The following is a 26,414-nucleotide window of genomic DNA, read 5'->3' on the forward strand; positions in this document are numbered from 1 at the left end:
ACATTGAAAAGAGAACTACAGCGTGTGACTTTAACACAGACTAACACAGTGTAGCAGTTTTAACATAATTTAATAAAATATTTGTAACATATCAAGACACCTGAAGATGGCCGTTTGAGGCCGAAACATGTAGTGTCAAAGAGTATAATGTTAAATTAAAATTAATATTAAGTAGTGAATAAACAAGTGTTGCAATAATGATGGACAATAAATACATGGATGTTGGATTCTTTATACACTTTGAAATTATTTATAGCTCACACAAAGATATGTAGTTGAAATGAGAATGTACCTGCATGTACCACTTCCCTTTCCAACGAATTAATAATGGTTTGCTTACGTACTCTCAAAGTATAGATGGCAAAAAATTATTGTTCTATCTTGCAGTTGAGATAAGCTGGTGGGGAAAACTGGATAATGAACACCTCATCATTATTATTGCAATCGTAGTGGGAGCTATTGTAATGGTGCTCATTGTCTGCATCATCATTATCATTGTGTGCAGAAGAAAACGTGCTGAAGACAAATGTAAGTAGATAGGCATGTGCACATCTCACACACATCATGCAGGATAGTGCATATTGGGTGGGTAAAGCAGTATGAAATATACTGTGCTCTTAGATGTTGTTTGCTTCATTAGTTCTGCATGACAGGCAGAAATATATGATGCACTTGCATGCAAGTATTCAGTGGATGTTGAAGGCTGATCTGTTTCATTGTATTTTTTGTTTTGAATGGGAAAATGTGATTTTTGATAAAGCAATTTTACATAAATAATTTGCAATAGTGTAAAACTGTTTTATAATATGTGTTCTTATCTCTGTGTGTGTTTTCAGTAATGTGAAACTTAAGTTAAAGTAAGATTTCAGTTTAAGTAATAAATATTTTAATTACAATAAAAATGTAGTTTATTTTGGTGCAGTATAATATCACTGACTAGAGGGCTAAAGGGTAAGGACTTTGAAAACCTACCATTAATAATACACAATTGATACCTTCTAATCAAGTGTTGCACTTTAATTAATCACTATTTAATACATACAAAGAAAATACTGATATAATTTATTTAAGAAATTTTAATTCTCCTGTATGCAATCAATTTGATGTTTAGACTAGATGCAGTGATGAAAAAAAACTAAATATTTCATCAATATATATATATATATATATGTATATCCATCACAATGCAACATAAGATTATTACAGAAATATCTGCGGTAAAATTTTAGTTGAAAACACAATACTTAAATTTAAATATCTGTGCAATGATTTCTTACACATTGACACTGATTTCCATATTTAAAATTATAACTCAGTATTCTAGTAACAAATATCTGAATATGTATTTCAAGTGGAAACAAATATACATACTTTCCAGTTGTATAAACAGAGAACAAAAGTCTGTTCTTATTCTAAATGCAAGCAGAAAGAATGGGTCTGCTGGTAAACTACAAGTAGAATTATATAGATACAAGTATGACTGTATAAGGGGTGGGCCTTTTTGGCCCTTGCACCATGAACACAGTAATCTATTGTGCCTTACGTCGTTACAAGTAGCTGACACAGATTTTTATTAGTGACATCAGTGATATCATATATAAGGTTAATATTAGAATTTGTTAGCTTCAATGAGCATGTTATTTCTTTATCGCAGATCTATCAGGCTGTGGACACACTTGCATGTGTGTGGTTTTGGGTACACTAGAAAAGCTGATTCCTCCTGGACATCGAATTACTACAAATGACATTATCAAGCAATCAAGTAACACTGTGCTAATTTTAACCCATTAACAATCGAGTTGACTAACATAATGTTTTACCTTTAATTTATAGACAATAATCCAGTGGAGATGGAGGAGAGAGAAAAGTAAGTGTCCATTATGCTTTATTGCTTCTTCACCCTGATTTCCTTTGTCACAAATTCTCAAGGCAACTTTGTACCATCAGATTATATAAGTTTACGTGATAGAAGGCCAGTCATATAAACTATTGTATTTGTTTTCAATAATAAATATAAGTTTTTAGTCTTATATTGTTTATTTTCTGATTTATAATCAGAACAAGAACACTTTTCATGATTGGTCTCTTATGAAAGTTCAAGTTGGAAAGTGTGGTATCCTCTAATCCTTTGTTTGCCTTGAGATAAGTTGCAAGAAACTTAATCTGGAAATCTAGCAAAGATTTAGGAGTGTTATAGTTCAGGTTTGGAATCACTATTATACAACAGAGGTATGTTATGTTACTAACATGTTTCTAATTTAGTGTTACTTAAGTTAATGATAAATTTTGTATTATACATTCCACTATCAAAATGTATGAATATTGCTCATGAATCTCCCTCTATCCATAAGCATGTTTTCTAGCATCAGTATCTTGAAGTACTACATAATAATCTTCACATAACTCTGAAATTTGGGTTGCTTTGGTAATTTCTCTTTTATTCTTGAAGATGTATATAAATTGCTGTTATGTTGTTGCTAAGAGAGGATTCCCATGTTGGTGTATCATATTTTTAAAAATATTAATTTGCATCCAAACATAACTGCACAAAAAATAACATACAATCCAAATTTCTATTAAAAAAATAAGTAGAAATGTGCCAGTTTATTTAAAAGCATAATTTTTGTCTCCCTGCAATTTTGAAAACTTAACGCGTAGGTATTAACATTAAGTTTTGTGCTTTATTTCGATACGTGTTACATGGAAAGGTAAGCTACTCTAATTTTGTGATAAATGTTCATCTTATAAAGAAGTACAGTAGAAAATTACACTTTTTGTAGCAGGTATCAGAGGCTTGTTACAAATCTCTGTGGTCCTCACAAAATGTAAGTATATGCCCTGTTTTCTGCAGATCTGTCTTCCTATGATAGCTGTTATTTGTTTATCATGCTATCATTAATTTACAGTGGTGTGATTAGTAGTTTATATCCTTAGAGTATAATCAGTCAGAAGTTGCCTTTTACTTGCATCCAGCTTGTAAATAAATAATGTAATATGAAGCAGACTAGTTTCCATGTAACTTACACTAGTATCAGACTTAACACATCTAACCAAGCTCCAGATTGTAAATGTACCACAGAATTAGCTGTTTGAGCTTGACTACAGGCAAAAGATTTGATGTGCTTACAAGTTTCCTAAAATTGTAGTATTTAAATGCACCAAAATGAAGTTTCCATTGATATTGTGAATAATAATATTTATGTAAATGAACCAAATGTCTCTAAAATTTAAATCCTTATGTCAGACTACATATGAGGAAACCTATGATTGTGTGAAAGTTTTGACCGTGGGAATCCTTATCTCTTGCAACAACATTTCAGTTACACTCCTCATCGGGCCGTTCACCACTGATAAGCTCTAATTGTTATTGTCATGCAAAGATTCCTATCCCGAAGTCCTGAGGGACGACCAACAATTGATGCATCTCCAACTTCCATGACTCTAGCTTCTTCTCCTGACAAACAATATCCAGGTAATTTCCACTTCAGTTTTATGCACTACTTCCCAGTAAATAGATTTTGCTCAGAATGGCCTCAAGTTGGGCCATGAGAGTGAACTTTACACCATTGGAAAGTAACTGAAGTGTTGTTTTTTCTCCTAAAAAATAAAAGCTTAGAGAGCATTTTCTTCAGTTGCCTTAAACTTTCTATTTTACTAGTCATATACCTACACTTATCAGTTCATTATAAGCTTCCAAATCATGAATATACTTAAGGAAATAATATTCTAAAGTTCACTGTCAGGCCTAATGCATTGCTCGAGTACAGCCAAAACTAAACACAATCGTAGTTCTTATATTACAGATTGTTTCACTTACAACTTCTGTCACTATTGAATTTGAAAGTATTTCTTTTGACTGGCACATTTCTCATTGCTTTTCTGGCATTAAATTTAACAATATTTCCATTAATTCTAGATTCTGTGCATTATCAACTTTTCTGCTGGTTGCATTTTCTTCTATTTATGCTTGGTTTACTCATAATTATATTAGCATTTACATGTATGTCTATTTCTCCCACTTCACTGATTCTTCCATTCTACTTTAGTAGATATGAAAGGTAGCAATATATGTTTACTATTTAATGTGATTCTTCTTCTTCTACCAATAAAAATGATCATAATTATTTCCAGAGTTCTGCTCCATATAGTTTGATTGCTGATAGTCTCTTGCTACATTTTGTACACATAGACACACATAATACTCATTCAATCATTTGTGCATGTATTATTTGTTTGATGTTAAGAATATTTTTCTTACATACTGGAAATATGTGAACTTCCATTACTGACTTAACTTTAAGAGACATAGGTTATATCTTGATGTAAAAATAGGAAGTAGTGTCTTTGCATGCTTCCATGTTTTGTGTTAATTGCTAGCACTGTGTCTGTATTGATGTTCAGCCCTGAAGGAGGCTCCAGTGTAACATCAGCACAGGTTCAAGCAAGGCCAATTCACAAATGGCCTCTTCGCCCAGGCGTGCTTGTGCATGTGAATGGAACCCACAGCTTGAGTGTAGGCAGACCACCTCTACAGCAATATGATGGAGCTATTAACACTAGTACACCAAAAAACACTGCAACAAGACCAACCTGCTCAATATCAAAACTTAGCATGGGCAGGAAAGACCGCATTAAGACTGCTGCTAAAAAGTTGAAAAGGAGACATGCTACTAGCATTTCCAATCTTCAGGCTGATGATATTAATCAACACAGTAGAGCCACCAGGATTCGCCAGATGTTTTCCAATGATGCCAATAAATACCACTGTGAAAATTTGCCAGGGGTCATTCATAGTAAATCAGGAGGTAAGGAGGCTTTCCTCTCTCACCAGACTTTGTATAAGGAATTAGTTCTCAAAATTAATTATACTTTCATGAACTGATATAAAGTAAATGTAGAACTGTCTCTGTTATGATTAAGTCTGATTTAAAACATCACATTATCATGTAGAGTGTACTTCCAATCTTGCCATAAAATGAAACTTAGATAAGAACACCTTCAGTATATAAATTTTTATTTTAGCAACCAAAAGTGAAGTAATTAAGATTATAAGTAGCAGTGTTGCATTCTTTGAATGTGATCTCAAAGAAGAATTTAATTTGAAATAATCCTAAACATAATTCTTCATCATTGTTTAATTTGAGGCTTGGAGAAATGTGTATTATACTGGATACAGCATTGATATACTAACCTTGTAGTCAGTCACCTCTAAGAAATGTATTAAAGGTTTCAAGAAAATGGCTGCTTCATACATTTTTGTTTTTTTTGGGGGATTGGAAGAATATTACATTATCAGTGTGCCAGATTTGTTGAAATTTTCTGTAACAAATATTCATTTGAAAGTTGAATTCAGAAATTATACTATTTAACATAATTATTACGTGTATATTCAGAGCTGAAACTGAAGTTTGATTAATTCAGTTATTAAACCCCTACACTTTATTTATATTGCAATGAAGAAGCAGTTGGTTTTTGTAATCCATAGTTTCAGTTCTAGTATAGAAAAATTATATTATCACTTTTAGGCGGTGTGCACGATGTATAGACAGGGTCTTGGATTGGATGATTGTATTTTTTGACACCCAATACATTCAGCTCGGGACTACAGGCAATTATAGCGCTACTGCTATTTCCACACTTTACAGTTTGCCTTACACACACACTAGGGTTCTCCGTCCTCACTAGTCATATCCTGGCAATGGATTTATAACAGCCTCACTGTCACAGCAGCACACATTAAGTCTTATTTGCACAGTCTAATTCCATCCTTGCCATTTCTTCTCAATCACCTTTGACTACCATCTCTCTCAGTTCCCTGCTGCAACTGCCAACTCCAGAACTCAACTCAATTCTAATTCCTCTGCTCCCAGGCTCTTATGCTGGCAAGCTGGAACTAACTCAAACGGTCTCAGTCTGAACCATGCAGAAAACACAGCCTCTCTATTGTTGAAAAGGTGTGTTTACAGCACTGTATCATAGAAACGGAAGTTATTCTATTGTTGCTTGCATATTCATTGCCCCAGGAATGTGTTTACCAAGCAGTTGGGTAGCAATGGACATCTCTGATTTCACTATTCCGGATTTGGGGCATAATCTCACAGGATTACCATTTGTCTGAATTTGGTTTATACTCAGTTGATGCATGCAGTACCACAGCTCACATTGGAGAGTCAGTATAGATGAGCGGCATCATGTCTTTATACTGTTGAGTGTAAAAGTTTGTAACTGAATATGTGAGGACTTGTCACTTGACATTATACTGAATCATCTGCAACCAAACCACATATGTGTATAACAGAATTCCTGAGTACTGAGTCATACAGTATATAAGAAGAAGTAATTTAAAATATTACTTCTTCTTATATACTGTATGATTTCTTTGTATAAGGGACAAACTTTTTCCCATCAAAACAATATGTTGTTGTTATTGTTATGAATTGTGTTAATCTAGTTGTTTATCATGGTATCCATTTTTCTCATTCTTAAATACTGTATTGATGCCTCAACTTCTCACATGACCAATTCTCATTTTTCCCATTATTTTTCTTAATGCATTCGTTTCAGCTACTAGCCATCCATGAAAATTTTTTTTGATACTACTCCATAGTAGTACCTAAGAAGTGTTAAATGAACCCGTGATAGGTAATAATTCCAAGAATTTGTATTTGTAAATGGGAGGTCACTACTCAGTCTTCTTCCCTACCATGTTGGTATGCCCCATGCCACTGAAATATCAGCGCATGTCATACCTTGTGTACAAGCCTATTGTACCTAAATATGATTGTACTCACCAGACTGACAACAAAAATATTCAAATTACTCTTGTTATATGTTCTTTCGTAGTTCAGAAAAACTCCTTATTTCCTATATTCACTCACAATCTTATTTTGTTAAAGAATTTTAAGGTTGGATAGAATTGTTGATTTATTCACATTTTAGACATCATATATGTTGTGAAAATGTGAGGTACTTAGTTTTTGAGAGCATTATTGTAATAATATTGTATTTTTGCAGGAATTAATCACATTTGCTGTATCTTACCAGCAATAATAATCATAATAATTTCAACAATGTTTGCATGTAATCCTTTTATAAGTAACTTTCTGATACTTAAGATGTTGGTAGCATTATTATTTGTTCCAGTAGCTTTGTGATTGGCATGGTTTGTGCATTGTGTTATGTTTTTAGTGGTGACTTTCAAGAAATTAGATGGTCCACTCAACAGTGGTGTGTCAAGGAAGCGTAAAAAACCTGGGACAGGTTAGTGGATACTTGAATCTTAGTGTACATATTTTGCAGATCAAAACCAGAATATTGTGTGAGTATAGTTCGTTAATAAATAGACTTAATTTGCATAAGGTATATTTTCCTGAATGTCAACAGATGTAGTTTAGTTTATTTTGTACCATTATTTTACAATTATTGACTTACTGGACCATTATCACAAACTTTTAGATTTTATTATTTGTGTTTACTCAGCAGGTGAATAGAAAATGCCATGCTCTGTGACAGAATATAATAACTTGATTGCTTCTCACCTTCAAAATATGCATTAAAATATTGTGTTTAAAAAAGACAAAATTCTAACATTAATAAATTATGAAGAAAGCAGTCTTCTGGGATTTGGCACCGTGTATATGTAGTGTTAACCGACGTTTCGGAGGAACGTATCGCCTCCATCTTCAGGGTAGAAGGAAAAATATAAGAAATCCGCAGGTGAAGAGACTGTGAGAACCAGTAAAAGCAGACTGGTGTTGGAAATATTCACAGTCTCTTCGCCTGCGGATTTCTTATATTTTTCCTTCTACCCTGAAGATGGAGGCGGTACGTTCCTCCGAAACGTCGGTTAACACCACATATACACGGTGCCAAATCCCAGAAGACTGCTTTCTTCATAGTCACTGCCGTGAAAACCTCAAATCTTACATTACTAAATTAAATGGTACTTGCTTTCATAGTCATTTTTCAAACTCTGCTTGAAAAGGCTATGAATAAGAGAGAGTGTTCTGATGTCTATAAGGTTGGGACGGCATCTTTCAGGATAAATACAGTTTGTGTTTCTGCAGAGTAACCTCAGCACTGAACGGCCTGTGTAGTCTAGGGGTAACGTTCCCACCTCATGACTCAATGTACATGGGTTCAAACTCAGCAGAGGTTGTGGAATTTTTAAGGGCGGAAAAATTCAGGGAACAAGTCCTCCGGGAGGGACTTTAAGCCGTGGGTCCCGTGTCGTAGATTTACAGCATGTAAAAGAACCTCATGTCTCTAGGAGACCTCTGAGCTAAATTTGGCCAAAAAGTTTCCCGCCCAAAGTAGTTTCCAATGCCTCCGATAGATGGGGGAAGCGTTAGGTACCACTGCCAGAGGACTCTCTGACAGAAAGGGACTAACTGTTAGATACCACTGCCCGTAGAAGGTTGGAACCTCGCTGGCAGAAAAGGGCTGATAGTAAGCACCAGTACCGGTAGGGTATGGAGACAGTAGAAATTAAAAGGGGTACACACAATGGATCAATAACTGGTCTAAGTGCATGGGGAAGCCCAGCCCCTCAATACTGAATACTGAACCTCAGCCCTGAAAGATGTGTAGTATTGTATTTTATATTAATAATTGTACTTGATCATTTGTGTATATTCTTACATGCATCTGATAATAGCTACCTCATATTTCTACATAACATAAAGAGAAACACACAAACTTTAATTTATGCTAGTAATGAGATTGGTCTAGAAGTAAACACAAAGAAAACGAAGTATATGTTGCTATCATGTCACCAAAATGCAGGGCAAAATCATGACATAAAGATAGGTAACAGATGTTTCAAAAATGTGGCACAGTTCAGATATTTTGGAATGACTATAACAAATGAAAACCTGATTCAAGAGGAAATTAAGAGGAGATTGAAGTCGGGTAATGCTTGCTACCATTCAGTCCAGAACCTTTCATCTTCCTGTCTGCTGTCTAAAAACATAAAAATTCTAATATACAAGACCTTAATTTTTTCCTCTGGTTCTGTATGGGTGTGAAACTTGGTCTCTGACTTTAAGGGAGGAACATAGACTGAGGGTTTTTGAGAAGAGAGTGCTGAGGAAAATATTTGGACCAAAGTGACAGGATGCTGGAGAAAACTGCATAATGAGGAGCTTCATAACTTGTACTCTTCTCCAAGTATAATTAGAACGATCAAATGAAGCAGGATGCGATGGGCAGGGCATGTAGCACAAATGGGGGGGGGGGGGGTTGAATATAGGATATTGGTGGGAGCCAGAAGGAAAGAGACAGCTAGGAAGACAAAGATATAGATGAGTGAATAATATTAAAATGGATCTTAGAGTGTTAGGATCGGATGGTATGGACTGGATTGATCTGCTGAAGATCCTCCATAGATATTGCATAATATATTCTTCACCTTGCTCTGAAGAAGATCTATTTGGACTGTTTCACACTGTCCATCAGCTGACTCCCAGTGGCACTCTAGGATAGTCTGACACTTGCAGGCAGTTCCACTGAGCTCATTAACTTCTGTAGACTGGACTGCAGCCAGCAGTGTCCTTCAACTTAAAACATTGTCCAGGCTCCACTTTCTTTAGAATGTGCCCCATGTCAATTTTTATCCACTTGATCTTTCTCATCAAGTGATCAGTTAGGTGAACCTACCAGACAGAATGAGGTGCATGCAGGCCAGCTGATGTAGTGCCACTGCACACAACTTGTTTAAAGCAGAACTGGATTTTCATACTAGATGGCCACACCACAGCTCAGCAGTTAGTCACTGACTTCCCACCATGGCGGCCTGGGTTCAATCCCAGGTCTGGTGAAGTGGGATCTGTGGTGGACAAAGTGGCGCTGGGGTGGATTTTCTCCAAGTACTTCGGTTTCCCCTGCCAATCTTCATTCCACCAAATTCTCAATCATCATAATCACCCAGGGCAGGCTACAATAGGCCAATCAGTGGCCGGCATGCCGAGTGGACCCAGTTGGACTCCAGCCCCCACTAAGCGAATTTAAAAAAAAATGCCTACTAGATGATGACAGTATTACATAATATGTAAATAAATGGTCATATACTTTACTGTACTCCAGTATTGCAGACAAAAAGTATTCGGACAGCAGTGTAAGAAGTGTGTTTCCTTTTAATGACATTCACTCCCTCTTTATTATCTAACAAGAGGGTAAACTTTAAAAAAACAGATATTGTCAGGAAAGCACAAATATAGGTATTAATTTCCTGCTGGTTTGAAAAGAGACATAAACAATAATGACAGCTGTTTTATCGTTGTTAACTTTAGTCAGATACATGATTTGTATATAGTTATTTCATCATGCTGCACCAGCTATTGAGAACATGAACTACTAATTGATGAAATGGGAGATGAGAGAGAACACTCAAATACATATTACCATACTTAATTTCAAAACACTATATTAAGTTGTTGTAGGCCGTGCCATAGCTCAAGCGGTTAGTCACTGGCTTCCCACTGCGGCGGCCCAGGTTCGATCCCGGGTCTGGTCAAGTGGGATTTGTGGTGAACAAAGTGGTGCTGGGGCAGGTTTTCTCCAAGTACTTTGGTTTCCTCTGCCAATCTTCATTCCACCAATTGCTCCACAATCACCCTCACCTATCATCTGGGGCTTGTACAATAGGCCAGAAGTGGCCACAGTACAAGGGACTTAGTCCCACCCCACTAGCAATAAAAAAAAGTGGTTGTAGGCTCAGTGACAATTCACAAGAATGTATGCCTGCCATACTGTTTTATCACATTGAAAATTTGTAGACGGGGGTGGAATCATACCACATTTCATAAAAATCAGTTGTTTGGTTCAGAAGTAATATTAGGGCATACAGACAGCATGGTGATTTCATAATCTTACATTCCTGACTTCACTGCTACTCAGGATCCAGTACACGTCAGTAATGCCATATTTCCGTACCTGCTAATGGGTATTTAGTAAGTGATGTGAAAAGAATCTTCTGTGATTTGTGTTTCTTTACTGATACTGATGCATGATTCTTGTACATGGCAATAGGTGAAATGCTGAGTGTTGTAAGCAACTTCAATAATTTTCGGAATAATATTTGATTCAATCCTCTGTTCTGTATTGACCTGCATATAAGCAGATTTCAAATGTTCTGTAAGAAGATTATGAATTGCTGAATAATATTTTAAGACATTTCCAAGAATAAATTTCACAGATATGTCTGAACATGTAGGCAAAACCATAAAAATTATATTATAATACACTTATACTAAAATCTAATAACAAGACTAAAACTACATGGAATATTGTGAAAACTATTACAAACAAAAAAGGATCTGTTGATAATATAATTAAGATAAAAACAAATGATAAATTGTCAGAAAATCCAATTGATATTGCAGAAACTTTTAATAATTACTTTTCATCTATAGCTGAAAAATTACTCAACAATAAATTTTATAAACAATCTCCTGATAATAATAAGGATTTTTTATATTATTTACGTCAAAATTCACACCAGTTATTTCCAAAAATGAACTTTAGTAATACTAATTCTTATGAAATTAAAAAAATAATATTGTCAATGAAACCGAAGAATTCTCATGGCTATGATGAAATATCATTGAAGATTATGAAATCTAGTGCCCCGTATATCCTGTCTCCCCTAACATATCTATGTAATAAGATACTATTAACTGGTATTTTCCCAGATAGGCTTAAGTTTTCTGAAGTTAAGCCTCTCTATAAAAAGGGTGATAAAACTGAAATCTCTAACTATAGGCCAATCTCACTTCTTCCAACTTTCTCTAAAATCATTGAAAAGATTATTTATAGAAGAATTTATTCTCATTTAAATAGGAATAATATATTGGCCAAGGAACAGTTTGGATTTAGAAAAGAATCATCTACTGAAATGGCAACATATAATCTTTTAGATAATATATTAACTTCTTTGGACAAAAAAGAATATGTGGGTGGATTATTTTGTGATTTACAAAAGGCTTTTGATTGTGTAAATCACAATGTCTTACTGGAAAAATTGAAATTTTATGGAATCTCGGGTTCAGCAATAAAACTAATGAAATCATACCTTGAAAATAGATATCAAAGAACGATTATAAATGATAATAATTTGAATAAAGTATCCTCTAAATGGATGATGGTCAAACATGGAGTGCCACAAGGCTCTGTACTGGGACCACTATTATTTCTTATTTACATTAATGATTTCCCATCTTCCTTAAGAAAACTAGCTCAGCCTGTATTATTTGCTGATGACACAAGTATTATTGTATCTAATTTGAATCCTGAAAAATTTAGAAGTAATGTTACCTTAATTTTTAATGAAGCAATGATATGGTTTAAAAAAAACTTTTTAACTCTAAATTGTGATAAAACACAGTTTTTACAATTTTTCCTAAAGAAGCATAGAGAAATAGAAATCCAAAGTACAATTACTAATACATTAATTACAAATATTAATTGTTCAAAGTTTTTGGGAATAAATATAGATAGTTCATTGTCATGGAAAAATCACTTAACTTTATTATCAGTAAGACTAAGCAAAGCATGTTTTGCAATAAGGGCAATAAAACCCTTTATGTCATTGGATACAATAAAGACGATTTATCACTCTTATGTGCATTCAATATTGAAGTATGGCATTATCTTTTGGGGTAATGCCCCTTTTAGTAAGAACATTTTTAAAATACAAAAAAGAATCATAAGAATTATGTCTGGATCAGGAAAATATGATTCTTGTAGGGAATTGTTTAAAAAGTTACAAATATTGCCACTCCAATCTGAATATATTTTTTCTTTGCTTCTCTTTGTTATTAAGAATAAAAATTATTTCAAATTTAATACAGAAATACATAATATTAATACCCGTTATAATTACAATTTACACTTACCCTTTACAAATTTATCAATTGCACAAAAAGGAGTCCTGTTCTCTGGAAGCAAATTGTATAATAAATTACCTTTGAATATTAAATCATCATCTGGAGAAATTAAGAAGTTCAAATTTTTATTGAGAAGATATCTCACTGAACATGCATTTTATAGCATTGATGAATTTTACCAAACTACTTCCCGATGAATATTTTTATAATATTTTATTAATAATTTATTTTTTAACACACGATTACATTAAATTATGTAAATGATTTCAGACTATTGTATGACTGTGACAGGTATATATGATATTTAACTGGTATGTGAGGCGTTATATTTATTGCTTATATTTATCTTGAAACTAAAGCGCATAATAATCTTTTGCACTTAATATATTTTGGGTGGAATTGTATATAGAAGATTCATGTTACTGATAATTTAAATTCTTTGTTTTAATTTGTTTCTATTTAATGAAATCGTTATTACACTGTGTACTATTTTATATCGTTTTTATTGTTTATCTTGACTGTTTCAATGTTTGGAACTTATTTTAATATTATTATTGACATGTTCTATATCCAGGGTTGTATTTCAACCTATGTTTTGGATTTACTGAATTTGAAATAAATGAATGAATGAATGAAAATATAACTGAAACCTCACTGTCAGTGGGACTGAATTCTGCTTGTAGGGGCCAGACTTTTGTACAAATTACTTTCATATGTTTATTATCACTCTGTAGTTTCTCTTTCCTCTCTGGCATTAGAATAAAATCATTTGCTGTGCCATATTAATGAACTGTACCCACTGTTTTGTAGTGTTAATCTATATGTATATTTTTCCCTCTAAATAGTCTGTTTTCATAAGCAAGTACATTACATTTGGAATAGGGGGTGAGGGGGGGATTTCTTATTACTTAGAAATAAAGGAACAAATAATTGAGACCGAAGTTCTTGCATTTGGCCAGAACTGGATAAGATTGAAGTTATGAAAATATTATCATGTAGGAGTATATTTTCTTATCTAAACTGAGCATACATTCTTTATTCCCCTTTCTGTAAATCAAAAGTATCACTTAACTTACCTTCAACCTATTATTTTAATTTGAAATTATCCACTTTTTCAGCAATCATGTGACATATACAGAAAAAGAGGAAAATTTGAATGATGATAGAACTTTCTTGGCGATAAATTTGTTAGGGACGATATTGAATGTTGCATGAATATGTAATTTCATATAAGATTTGAGATTCTCTTGGCAGTAACTGTGAAAAATATTATCTTCTGAGATATTACACTATATACTCCAGTAGAAATTTACTGAAATTTTGAAAGGAACATTCTGCATCCATTTTCAGGTCAAAGAATAAGCCAGGCAAGCAACAAACAGAATACTCTGCTTCTGCTTACTTGTGTATTATTATTATTATTATTATTATTATTATTATTATTATTATTATTGGAGGGGGTGGGTTTCCCCATGCACCGCAACCAGTTTGATCTATTGTGCGTCCCCCTACAATCTTCTACCAGCCTCTATACCCTACTGGTATTGGTGCTTACCATCAGTCCCTACTCAGCCAGCGAGGTCGGCCTCTACTGGCTCAGAGGTATCTCAATGCTTCCCCCATCTACCAGAGGCGTTAGAGACTACTGTTTGGCGGGAAATGTCCTTAATTTAGCTCAGTGGCCTCCTTTGGAGACATGAGGTTCTTTTACATGCCGTAAAGCTACGACACGGGGCCCACGGCTTAAAAGTCCCTCCCGGAGGACTTGTTCCCTGAATTTTTCCGCCCTTAAAAATTCCATGACCTCAGGCGGGTTTGAACCCGCATACCTTGAGTCATGAGGTGGGAACGTTACCCCTAGACTACGGAGGCCGCTCGCTTACTTGTGTAACTTAATTTAATTCTGAAGATGGAGGCAGTCTTCCTACATAATGTTAGTGACCTTTTACCAGTAACACTGCAGATGGGAGCACTCTTGACTCATTTTAAATTTTATATGTAAATCATTATTTTCATCATAATGAAGTTTTACAATTATTGTGAATTGTTTGCAGACCCAAGTCCATCAGCTACCAAAGATAAATCAATGCCTGATCTTGCTGGGTCCCCAAGTGATGGCCTGCTACAGCCTGATGGGGACAAGGCTTTCTATGAGAATTTGCCCTTCCATGGCATGCAGTCAGCACCAAACAAGGTAAATACATTTTACATAATAACTTGCATCCCTCTGCTAACTGAACAGACATGAAATTTTAGTAGTATTTGAATATGTGTTTTGTAAGTGTAGTTATTGCANTTCTTGATTCATTTCTGAACTGAAATCAAAATATTTTTTTTTGTAGTGAAAGCTTTCACTTCATTTGCACTTCAAGCACATTACAAAGTCTGGGAATATTTGGAGATAAATAGATGACAGCCATTATATCCAAACACTAACCAAAGCCATGTGCAAAGAAATGTATGGGAGAGGCTCTTTTGAACAGTTATATTTTTGTCTTTGTATAGGACTCCTGGTTGCTGAAAACAAACTATGTTAACAGTAACTCAGTTGTTTTTAAATAGCCTGTTTTTATACTAAAGCTGTCCTATACAAACATGAAAAATGAGTGCCTACAGAATGCTTTTCCTGATTGCTGAGTGTGATGCCCTTCTGGTCTATTAATCATAGTTGCAATGCTAGTGTCACTCACTGAATCTCTATGTGGTTGTCCACTGCAGTGAATGTTTATTGAAAATATTATGTTTAATTTGAAATTTGGGACTCCTTGTTCTGAAACATTTTCCTTCTTATAGGATGCGGCTCTATTCACTCCACCTCTTGTTTTTGAAACTGCTGTCTAACTGCTGTGCAATAACTTTAATTTTTTATGTAAGTTAATTTTGTTCATGATTTCAAATCCAGCATGGTATTGGCACATTGATATATAAATAGACCAGATTTACAGCATGGTTTTCAAAATTAATAACCAAATCATCTGCTAATAAAGATTGCCTTTAATTGAAACACTCTGGCCACTGACTTAAGAACAATCTCTCTCTGGCCCCCAGATGTGTGTTTGCCTTTCCTGCTTTACAAGTCAGTAATCTTCCTTTCAATTTCTTAAAACTTTTCACATTTTTATTACATATTTTTGTGGATACACCTACAAACCTGTACACAAACATATTTATCTTCATTAATTGTGTAACTGCACACATTGCCCCCTTCGAATTTTTGGAATAATTTGTGTTAATAGGTTTCATTGTTTTCTCACTGAATATGTTTCGTGACATATGAATATGAATATGACAACCAGGGATGAAAGTGTAGAAAGCAATGGATATCAATCATCTGTCAAAATACATTCAACTACACTTCTCACTATAACATTTCATAATGGCATCAACATTTTTGCTTTGCACATAGTCCTTTCTCTGGATTTCTGATGAAAAATAACCTTTGCATTTCTTATAGGGAAAATGTCCTTTATAATTTTCTATACTCATATTTTCCTGCCATAAACACGTTTCATATAGGATGACCAGAATCCGTAAATAAAAATCTGTGCTCCCAATTTATCCTGGAGGAAAATAGGAATAGAGAATATTTTCCAAAAGTATTGTTCATAACAGTTTTCATGATAATGGTAGAAAATTAAATTCCTTAATATACTTAAGCATCTTGATGCATTGATCAGTTACTTGATTATTTATTTTTAGTTTTATTAATGCAACATTTTATATTCAAGCATCATGTTGTGTTGATTTATTACTTATTTATTTTCAGTCTTATTAATGCAACTTCAACAAATGTGTTAATAATGCCATATTATCAATTTCATTCACTTGCTTTAATATTGACACAACATGTTTTGGTCTTATGTGACTATCCTGAGATATATCATATTGTGAATGGCATCTTCATGTTGTGCTGACCCCGATGACAATCTCACCATCATGTCACAATGTCACAGTATGTTGCAATTTGTTTCATTGTATCAACTCACTATCAAGGGAAGCACCAATTAAAATTAAATAAGATTTGAAAGCCAAAAGCTAGTTATAATATGTTTTAAATTGAAGTGGACATTGGTTTTTCTTTTAGGAGGACTACTATAAGTCCACTTAGGAGGTCTGATGTAGATTTTGTTGTCAGAGTCTTTTGCTTGTTTGGAGTGCTATTAATGATGGTGGAAGAAAAAGTCCTTTGGAGGTGAAGTGCTTGAAAAGCTGCACCAAACCTACATATACGGTGTGTGGATTTTTAGTGCAGTTATGTAGCACGTCCGCAAAGTAAGTTTCCCACTCATCCCACAGCTAGCAAACCTTATATTGCACGAAGCAACTGCACATACGTGATAAGAGCAATGATGTAGCATGGTGCATGCACAAACGGAATTTCCCATGTTCCCACAGTAGCATCGTTGCAGCTGTTGAAGATGGAGGCTCTTATTCCAACTCCCGCCGACTGTGAAGTGCGGTCAGTGATAAAGTTTTTCAATGCACAGAGCATAGTGCCGATCAAAATTCATCGTCAGCTGTGCCGGGTCTATGGGCCTAACGTCATGAGCAAGCAGATGGTGCGTCGCTGGTGCAGACAATTTTCAGCAGGTCGACAAAGTGTGCATGATGAGAAGCGTAGTGGGCGGCCATCCATCATTACAGACGACCTGGTGGAGCTTGTGCGGGAACACATTATGGAGAATCATCGCGTCACAATTGTGGAACTCAGCAGTCATGTCCCGCAGATTTCCCACTCCTTGTTGCACGAAATTGTCACGGAGCGTCTGTTGTTCAGGAAATTGTGTGCCAGGTGGTTGCTGAAGCAACTGACACCAGAACACTAAACAAAGCTCATAGAGTCAGCATTGACCTTTCTGCAGCGATACCATGATGACGGTGACGAGTTTCTGGACCGGATCATCAAATGTGATGAATCGTGGATTGCACACATTACCCCAGAAACCAAGCAGCAGTCAATGCATTGGCGTCACAGTGGATCTCCCTGTAAGACGAAATTCAAGCAGATGTTGTCGGCACGGGAAGTGATGTGCACGGTATTCTGGGACAGACGGGGCGTTCTCCACGTCGACTTCCTGACCAGAGGTGAGATGGTGAATGCCGAGCATTACTGTGAAACACTGCAGAAATTGCGACGGGCCATTCAGAACAAGCGGTGCGGGATGCTTAATGCCGGTATTGTCTTCCTGCACGATAACGCTAGGCCACACACGGCTCGACGGACAGCAAGTCTCCTGCAGGAGTTCAGCTGGGAGGTGTTTAATTACCCACCCTACAGCCCGGACCTCGCTCCCAGTGATTTCCATCTTTTCCTACACCTCAAGAAATTCCTGTCCGGTGAGCATCAGCGGTTTGGGAATGACAGAGAGGTGGAGATGGTTGTCACACAGTGGTTCCAATCCCAGGCGGCAGACTTCTATGACACAGGTATTCAAAAGTTGGTTCCACGGTATGACAAATGTCTCAGTTCCAGTGGCGATTAAGTTGAAAAATAGCTGAACACTTACTGTATCTGTTGCAATAAATATTTCCATGAAATTGTGTTTTGTTTCTGTAAACGGTCTCAGGGAAACTGAGTTTGTGGACGAGCCTCGTATAGCTAGTCTATATTCAGTGGCTGTGGTGTTTGTGGTTCATCAATCACTCAGCTCCAAAGGATATTTTCAGCCACCATCATGAACACCACACCCAACAGGAGACACCGGCAACAGAAACTGCTTCGGATACCCACAGATGACACATGCATTAGAGTATTTATACTCAAGAGGAAAACTAGGAATTATTATCAACTTAAATTTTCACCATATTTTAACTAGTTTTTAATTTTCAAACTTCAGTTAATTTTATTTAGTGCTTCCCTCAGTAGTGAGTTGATGCGATGAAACAATTTACAACATAAGATATACCTGAGAATTGCCATGGAGGACTGAAACATGTATGAATAATGAAACAAGTGAATCAAATGTGACTGCGTGGCAGTAACCACATAGTCACAGAGACATTTATGAGAGTTTCATTAGTAAAATGATTAACCATTTAATAACTTTCCTTCTTTGGGAAATAATCTAGATTTTTCTTAAAGCTGATGCATTTCAGTTAGCCAGCTGTTTGTAAATCATGAAGAGAATATAGGTATAGAACACTCCAGCCATGCCCTGTGCAAGAAAGGTGGAAAGAAATTTACAATAATTTCAATGTGCAAAAGCAGCATGTTTTGGAAATCGTATAAGGAGGGTAAAGCTACTATGAAGTTTATTGAAACTTGGTTCTGTCTCTGTGTTTAAGTGACATTTGCAACTGATACAGAACCTTATTACACCCACAGGAACAAGGTTACATTTTACTTCAACTTTACTATGAGCTATTAAAGATTACTGTGTTCAAAAAATTATGAAGGGCCAGATAGTCAACAAAAACAAACTCCTTGGTTTTAGTCCGCAAGTGAACTGTACTGACCAAGCGACCGCCAGTTATTGATGAGGTTTGTGCCAAATTTAGCAGATAGAGGGTGTCATGTGGTCAGTGCAACGGATCCCCCACGGCTGTTAATCTTGGTTTTATAGACAGGAGCTGCCATTTCCTTGAAATAGCTCCTCGGTTATCCCATTAGTGCCACATGTGTTGACCAGATAGTCAATACATGTGACATTTATGGGAGTGACGAGAAATGCACGCTGAATTTTGATCAGAATACTAAAGGAATCAGACCAGTTGAACTATCTAGACATAGATGGGCAGATAGCACTAAAATGACTTTACAAAATAGTATGTGAGGTCATAAGCTGTATTCAGCTAACTGTATAGTGTCCTGTTGATGTCTTTTATGAGTTTGTTAATGAATATTTGGATTTCACAAAACTCTACGAATTTCTTGATCAGGTAATCATAAACTTTTTGAAGTGTATTTGGGGAAGGGGATGAGATGGGAGAGGACCATCATATATGCCTGTCTACTTCCCTTCCACCAGTAATTTCTACATAGGGTCACCCCACTGAAGCAAAATTAATATAAATGAAACAGTAACACAACTATAATGAGACACAACTGATACATATACAAAGACAAAATAAAATATATAAAACAAATGAGGGCCATGTGCGTACACACACACACACACAGACAGAGTCTGTGAAGTTACAACCACACATACTCTTTCTGCATATACAGCCATCAAAATGTATTCTCGACTAAATTTATGGAAGGTGAATAAATTATATAAAATGAAAATAACATGGACTGGGGTCAGTACAAAATGCTTGTAAAAAATTAATGAACACTCATAAAAATAATACTTGTGTGTACAGTCTGGGGACATCAGTTGGTTAATTGAAACAGTCAAGACGATACCCCAGAGGTAAGTGCAACAATAAATTCAAAACCAAATTAACCACCGACTAGACACTATTTAAGATATGACATCCATCATCTGGGATCCAAACCCATACCTTGAACAACTTTCACAAATGATTTCAGTTGATCATGAATGATCAGTTCTCTCAATGTAGATGTACAGCTCAAAAATGATGGCAGAAGGAAGGGTAAGGAAGAATCCCCCCCCTTATTGGGGAGATAAGGGAAGGGACAGACTGAATAGGAAGGCAGAGTACTGGTTGACTTGCATTGTCACAAATAATATGTCCTATAGCAGGTCTCTGAGGACATAAGCCACAAGTTAAGGATGAACCATGCTTCTTTTGAAACTAGAAGTCTGCTGACCTAAGTGTAGGGTGCAGTACAAGGGCAAATTCACATGCAGGGCTCTGGTTTTAACTCTTTTACAGTCCAGAATTCAGAGGTTTAACAATCTTGATTATCTTATATCTTATCTTATTATCTTGACTATAGAAAAAAATTATCATTTACATTAAGCATCAGAAGTCTTTAAAATTGGTTATCTATAGTATATTTATCCAATTGTACATTGTTTTCAAAGAAAATATGTCAAGAAATATATATATATGTATACTCGTATACAAATAAAACACTTCTGCCAGTTGCTTTTATGATTGTGAAATACTGGGTTACTGTTAAAGGAATAGACACTTTCAACGTTTTGTAGAAACATAAGGATTACTGATATAGCCAAATACTTAAATTGTTTTTTAGTACATGTCTTTAATGTTGTAAGACTAAGTTACAAATGCTCTATGTGTGAGCCTTTTGTCACATGACAGATATCAATACGATAATCAAATTCCTTCCAAATACACTGATGCATGCCCTCATCAACACTGGCAACAGCTGTTGTGATGCATTGCTTTAGATCATTTACACTTACAGGAAGTGGAGGAACAAAACCTCTGTCTTTGATATATTCCTATGAGAAAAACCACGAGGTGTGAGATCTGGACATCTTTGTGCCCAACGTGTCAGTGTCATGTTCTGGTCTGTTGAGTGTCCAATCCAATGTCGAGGCAGATTTTGATCCAGGTAATTTCAAACCTCCATGTGCCAGTGAGGTAGACCTCCATCTCGGATAAAAATAAAGTTTGCACTGTCTTCTTGCAGTTGAGGCAACAGCCACTCACTAAACATGTTGAGGTAAACTCTTCCAGTTATTGTCTTCTCATGGAAAAGAATGGCCTGTGCACCTTTGTATGTGATGCAGGACAAAACATGTTAACCTTCGGTGAATCCCAAACATGCTCAACCATTTCTCTCAGGTTTTCTGTTCCCCATATATGCATGTTGTGTTTGTTGACTTTTCCATTAATGTGGAAGGTCAACTCATCACTGAAAATTAGCTGGTCAAAGAAAGCGTCATCATATTCACTCCGCTGCTGCATGTCCATGCAGAAAGAATGACGTACGATTTTGTCATTATTACCTAAACTTAGCACTAACTGTAACTTATAAGGTGACATTTTTAGACATTTCCACAAAACGTTCCACACAGTCTGTTGTGGAATCTATAATTCTAAACTTGCACGTGTTGCCAACTTCTTAAGGCTGCCCATGTACAAACACAGGTCACTTGTTCCCCTGGTGCAGGTGGTCTCCCAGAACTTTTCCCTTTGCATAAACAACCAGTGTTCTGAAATTTCTTGCTCCAATCGTAGACAGACTGCCTTATAGGTGCAGGTTTACCATATGGTGTTCTAAAATGCCACTGTACAACAGTAACAATTTGTTTCCTCAAATTCCAGCACAAAAAAAGCACACAAAGGGTGCTCATGTGATGCTTACATCACGAAAAGCTGCAGTTGCAAAAACTTTCATCCAAACTCTATGCTATCACGCATATTGTGTGTCTGTCTGTTTAGTGGTTTCAGTACAATATAATGTTGAAAATGTCTATTTCGTTCTCTACAGGAAAAATTTAAATTGCAAGTGTGTGGAAGGAATGTGCTCAGAAAAATTTTAAACCTTCAAAAGAGGAAATAAATGAATAATATAGAAACTTGCATAATAAGAATTTCATGATCTATGTGTATGAAAATATCTTCCCTTACTTTGCTTCATTCATACTAGCTACTGTGAACTGGATGCCTCAAATCTTTGGAGCCCTGATGGAAAAAATTATCCATTCTGGTCACCCAACTTTTTTAAAATACAGTGTTGAAACTGCAACATTGCATGCCAGTATGTTCAGCCTTATCTTTTGTCATAATATAGGACATAGAACATATTATTTACACATATGAGTAAATGACTATGAAAATTACTGTATTGTGGAATCTGTCACCATATAATCTGTTAGATACATACCAGTGCTTCTGAGGAAGTTTCTGCCTCCATGTGCATGTTAGAGTCTGTTATTTCCTGAAGATGGAGGCAACGGGTTTCTCCAAAACATTGGTAAAATCTACCATACTACATGCTGTCACATCCCAGAAGATGGGAATCTATGGATCTTTGAATATGAGTGTAAACAATTTACATGTAAAGAGAAGGAATTTGAGTGGGAATACGAGTATGTTTTTATAGTAATCTTATATATGTTACTTCTTGTTCTATTGCATGATCTCAGTGCAGCGAATCTGATATGTCATGATGTGCACATATTCAGTCTTAGAGTCAGCACAGCTTGTTTTTTTGATTTTTTAACACGTTGCAAATAGTGTGATGCAAGCATGTAACACAGAAAGAGTGAAAGTCATGTACTACACTCCAATGAGGAGAAGGTGAAGCAGTTACTAAGGCTTGCTTGCATGCACTGTGAAAGCTGAAAATATTGCCATAATTCTCGGCTGTATCTTATGGTTACAGTTTATGCAGTGAAACCCAGTTTTTCCATAATGAACTGCAGAATGGTCAGAACAGGAACCTTCTTGAGAAGAAAATAGACATTCCGCTATTCAAGAAATTCCCTTCCATTTACAGAATCTGAAGGTTTATAACTTGTTTGCAAGAACAAGCCACTTTCCCCAGTCCTGTACCAGATGAATTTGGATTATATTCTTACACCCAGTTTCTTTCTGAAGATCCATTTTGCATGTGAAATTTTGAAGTTTTAAGGGTTGTGAAGATAGAAATTGTGGACCAGAAGATGACAATCTAAATAAATTTTAACATGATCCTCTCATCTATGTGTAGGTCTCTTCCTGACCTTTTGTAACTACGTGTGAATTTCTTATCTCTACTAAACATGTCACATGCCTTACTCATCTCATTCACCTTCATTTAATGACCCTGTAATAACTGGTGCCATTTTCACTACTGTCTTTGTGAAAGTTACTCTGCCAATTTAGTCAGGTCTTCCAAATTTAGTCCAAAAAGTTCCATTTATGTTTCACAGTTACAGATAGTGTTGCTGAAAAAATAAATTGTCCCAAAAATACTTGATGGAAAGGTGCATTTGAAAAAATTTACATTGTAGTACAAGAAATGCCTTGATGCGTTTTTAAACCTTCAAAATGACCAGCTTAGAAGGCTAAACCAATTCATTAATAGAATTACAGATTCCTGATAGATTAAATGGGGCATGTGGTAGCGTAGTTGGTTGAGGCACTATTGCTACAAGTGAGAAGTTCGCAGGTTTGAGTCCTGATAAGGACCCTGGGTTCGACTCAGCCTCTAATAGAAATGAATACCGGGAATCTTCCTGGGGAATAAAGGGCAGCCAGTGCATAAGGCTGACGACCTTACTACGATCTGTGAGCTGATTTTCTAGATAATGTGAGACCCTCAACATCTCACAACTCTGTGGGCCTTCATGGCCTGTTACAGGGATAGCTGTACGTTTTTTGATAGGGTAATCGTGTGCTGTATGCTGTAGTGCTGGTTTGAAGATGAGACTTATACTCATAGCCCACATTGCTCTTTTAACATCATGTCAAGTCATAATGTTTTCCTCCCTCTTTTATTCACTTTCAAAAAGATGGTTCTGATACTATAATTGGTTCACCTATTGCACTAGAATGTTAATGTGCATACAATTGTGATATTTTATTCTTAATGCCTAAGCTTCATAACTTGTACTCTTCTCAAAGTATAATTAAAATGATGAAGTCAAGGAGGATGAGATAGACAGGGCATATAGCATGAATGGGGAAGAAGAAGAAGAATGCATATAGGATATTGGTGGGAGAGCCAGAAGGAAAGAACCACTAGGAAGACCCAGGATATAGGTTGGTGGACATTATTAAAATGGATCTTAGAGAGATAAGATGGGATGGTATGGATTGGATTGATCTTGCTCAGGATAGGGACCAGTGGTGGGCTCTTGTGAATATGCTAATGAACCTTTGAGTTCAATAAATTGCTGGAAAGTTCTTGAGCAGCTGCACAATTGGCAGCTTCTCAAGAAAGTGTCAGGTCCATGAATAAGTGAATGAGTCTGACTCCCTTTATCAGTGCAATATTGCATATACACCAATCCTCAGAGACTATTTTTAAATGTGTACTAATCAGCAGTCTGTCTGTCCATCATAATCTGTATCATCTTAATACAGATAGTATTGAGCAAAATCGTTTCTTCATATAAACTAAAGTGATATGATTCCAGGGCATTTTGCATACAAATAACTGGAATGATGACAGAATTTTAAAAGTCTGATACCTCAGAGTTTTTTAAATAAATATACTATAGAACTGGAAGGATCACTTGTATCTCATGAATAGAGTACTGTGGAGAAAAACAGGTAACAAGATTATTTATTTTAACACCAATATTACACTAAAATATTGTGATGTGTGTTGGAGTTACTAGAAGGAAATTTGTGTGAAGCAAAAATGCCTTTTAGATAAGACCAGTCCAGAAAAGTAAAAGCAGGATCCCAAAATTGTGAGAAGAAGGGATTATATATCTCCAGAATAATGCTTCATACAGGAGAACTGTAAATATGTTCTCCTGTTAGCAGAAAGAGTAAGAAGTTGATGTGGAATTTTTTTGAGTTTCAAATTCCTGGAAGAATTTGGAATTCTGTGAAGTATGTATTATCTCTCCTTTATAGAATAATGGTTAGAAGAAAATATGTTTCTCTTGGAAGGAACAGTATTTCAGTCACTATTTAAGATACTGGCAGAAATACAGTATATCAGTGCTTTAAAGATATTCAAACTTCGCACCATACACCTGAAAGCTTATGTGATACTGATGTCTCTTCTCTTGGTTTTCATCAGTAAAATGGACATATTCATCAGGGTATTTCCTCATGCTTTGCATAATTTAATGTGTTTTTATTTTTCAAGTTGCAATGTAGGATTTATGTATGGAGATTCTCACTAACAAACCACAGTACAGAGTTCCATTTTTTGACAGTTTGTATTCAACATTTCGTCCCTGGTTATAATATCATTTTCAATTTCATGTTTATGTTTTTACTGCACTTATAATTTTGAAATGTAACACTTTTATGCATGATTTCTCACATTTTATTTGTGTAGCTTGTACAGAATGTGTGTGCCTGCACGTGAAATTGTCTGCTTGCAGCCTGCTCGCACCAGTTGCAATATGAATTCCACAAGTAGGCCACAAAGCCAGCTCAGTCAGTATGGATCATCTGGTTATGGATCAACACGAAGCCATGTTGGTCCTCATCTGAATAACCGATCTCAGTCTGTAATCTTGTTGCCAAAAAATAAGTTTAGTACTTTACAAACACACACCAGTAAACACAGCTCCACCAGTGAGCAGCACTATCCTCAGTTCCACTCAATGAGACTGCCAAAGAGAGACCAGAATGACAGGTCATGTGCACAACTGGACAGGAACTGTTATAGAGCACAAACCTTCCAGCTATATACCATGCCAATCAAGGAGAATTCACCAGAATCAAATATACAACAAGTAATGCCTGGCAACAGAAATGAAGTTAATGAAAATAGTAAGGAGAACCAGAGGCTAGATCCAGTAGTCCTTCCAGTGCCAGCTCCCAGAAGACATATTGGCAATAAGTCCGTTAAACACACATATCAAAATGTCCCTATTCCAATCACGCCCAACACTCAGGAGCATAGTTCTCAGCAGGTTAGTTGTAATGTTTTGCTATAGGACATACTGTTCTGTTTTGCTGCATTATGTGCTTGCTCTTGTGTACCAATTCGGTAACATGTTCACGAAGCAGTAATAATTCAGTAATTGCAAC

At 35.8% G+C, this 26,414-nt stretch overlaps 1 protein-coding gene across 1 annotated transcript in view; it reads left to right on the forward strand.

Moving 5' to 3' along the window:
• The window catches only part of LOC111862320 (titin), a 584,441-nt gene that overhangs the window by 542,791 nt on the left and 15,236 nt on the right, over positions 1–26,414 (forward strand). The window contains exons 17-22 of the mRNA XM_023847603.2: positions 388–528; positions 1,834–1,867; positions 4,402–4,805; positions 7,189–7,260; positions 14,939–15,078; positions 25,760–26,296. Coding sequence (XP_023703371.1) covers positions 388–528; positions 1,834–1,867; positions 4,402–4,805; positions 7,189–7,260; positions 14,939–15,078; positions 25,760–26,296 — 1,328 coding nt within the window. The remainder of the gene's footprint in view (positions 1–387; positions 529–1,833; positions 1,868–4,401; positions 4,806–7,188; positions 7,261–14,938; positions 15,079–25,759; positions 26,297–26,414) is intronic.

This window comes from Cryptotermes secundus, unplaced genomic scaffold (genome assembly GCF_002891405.2).
Source record: "Cryptotermes secundus unplaced genomic scaffold, Csec_1.0 scaffold319, whole genome shotgun sequence".
NCBI classification, from domain to species: domain Eukaryota; kingdom Metazoa; phylum Arthropoda; class Insecta; order Blattodea; family Kalotermitidae; genus Cryptotermes; species Cryptotermes secundus.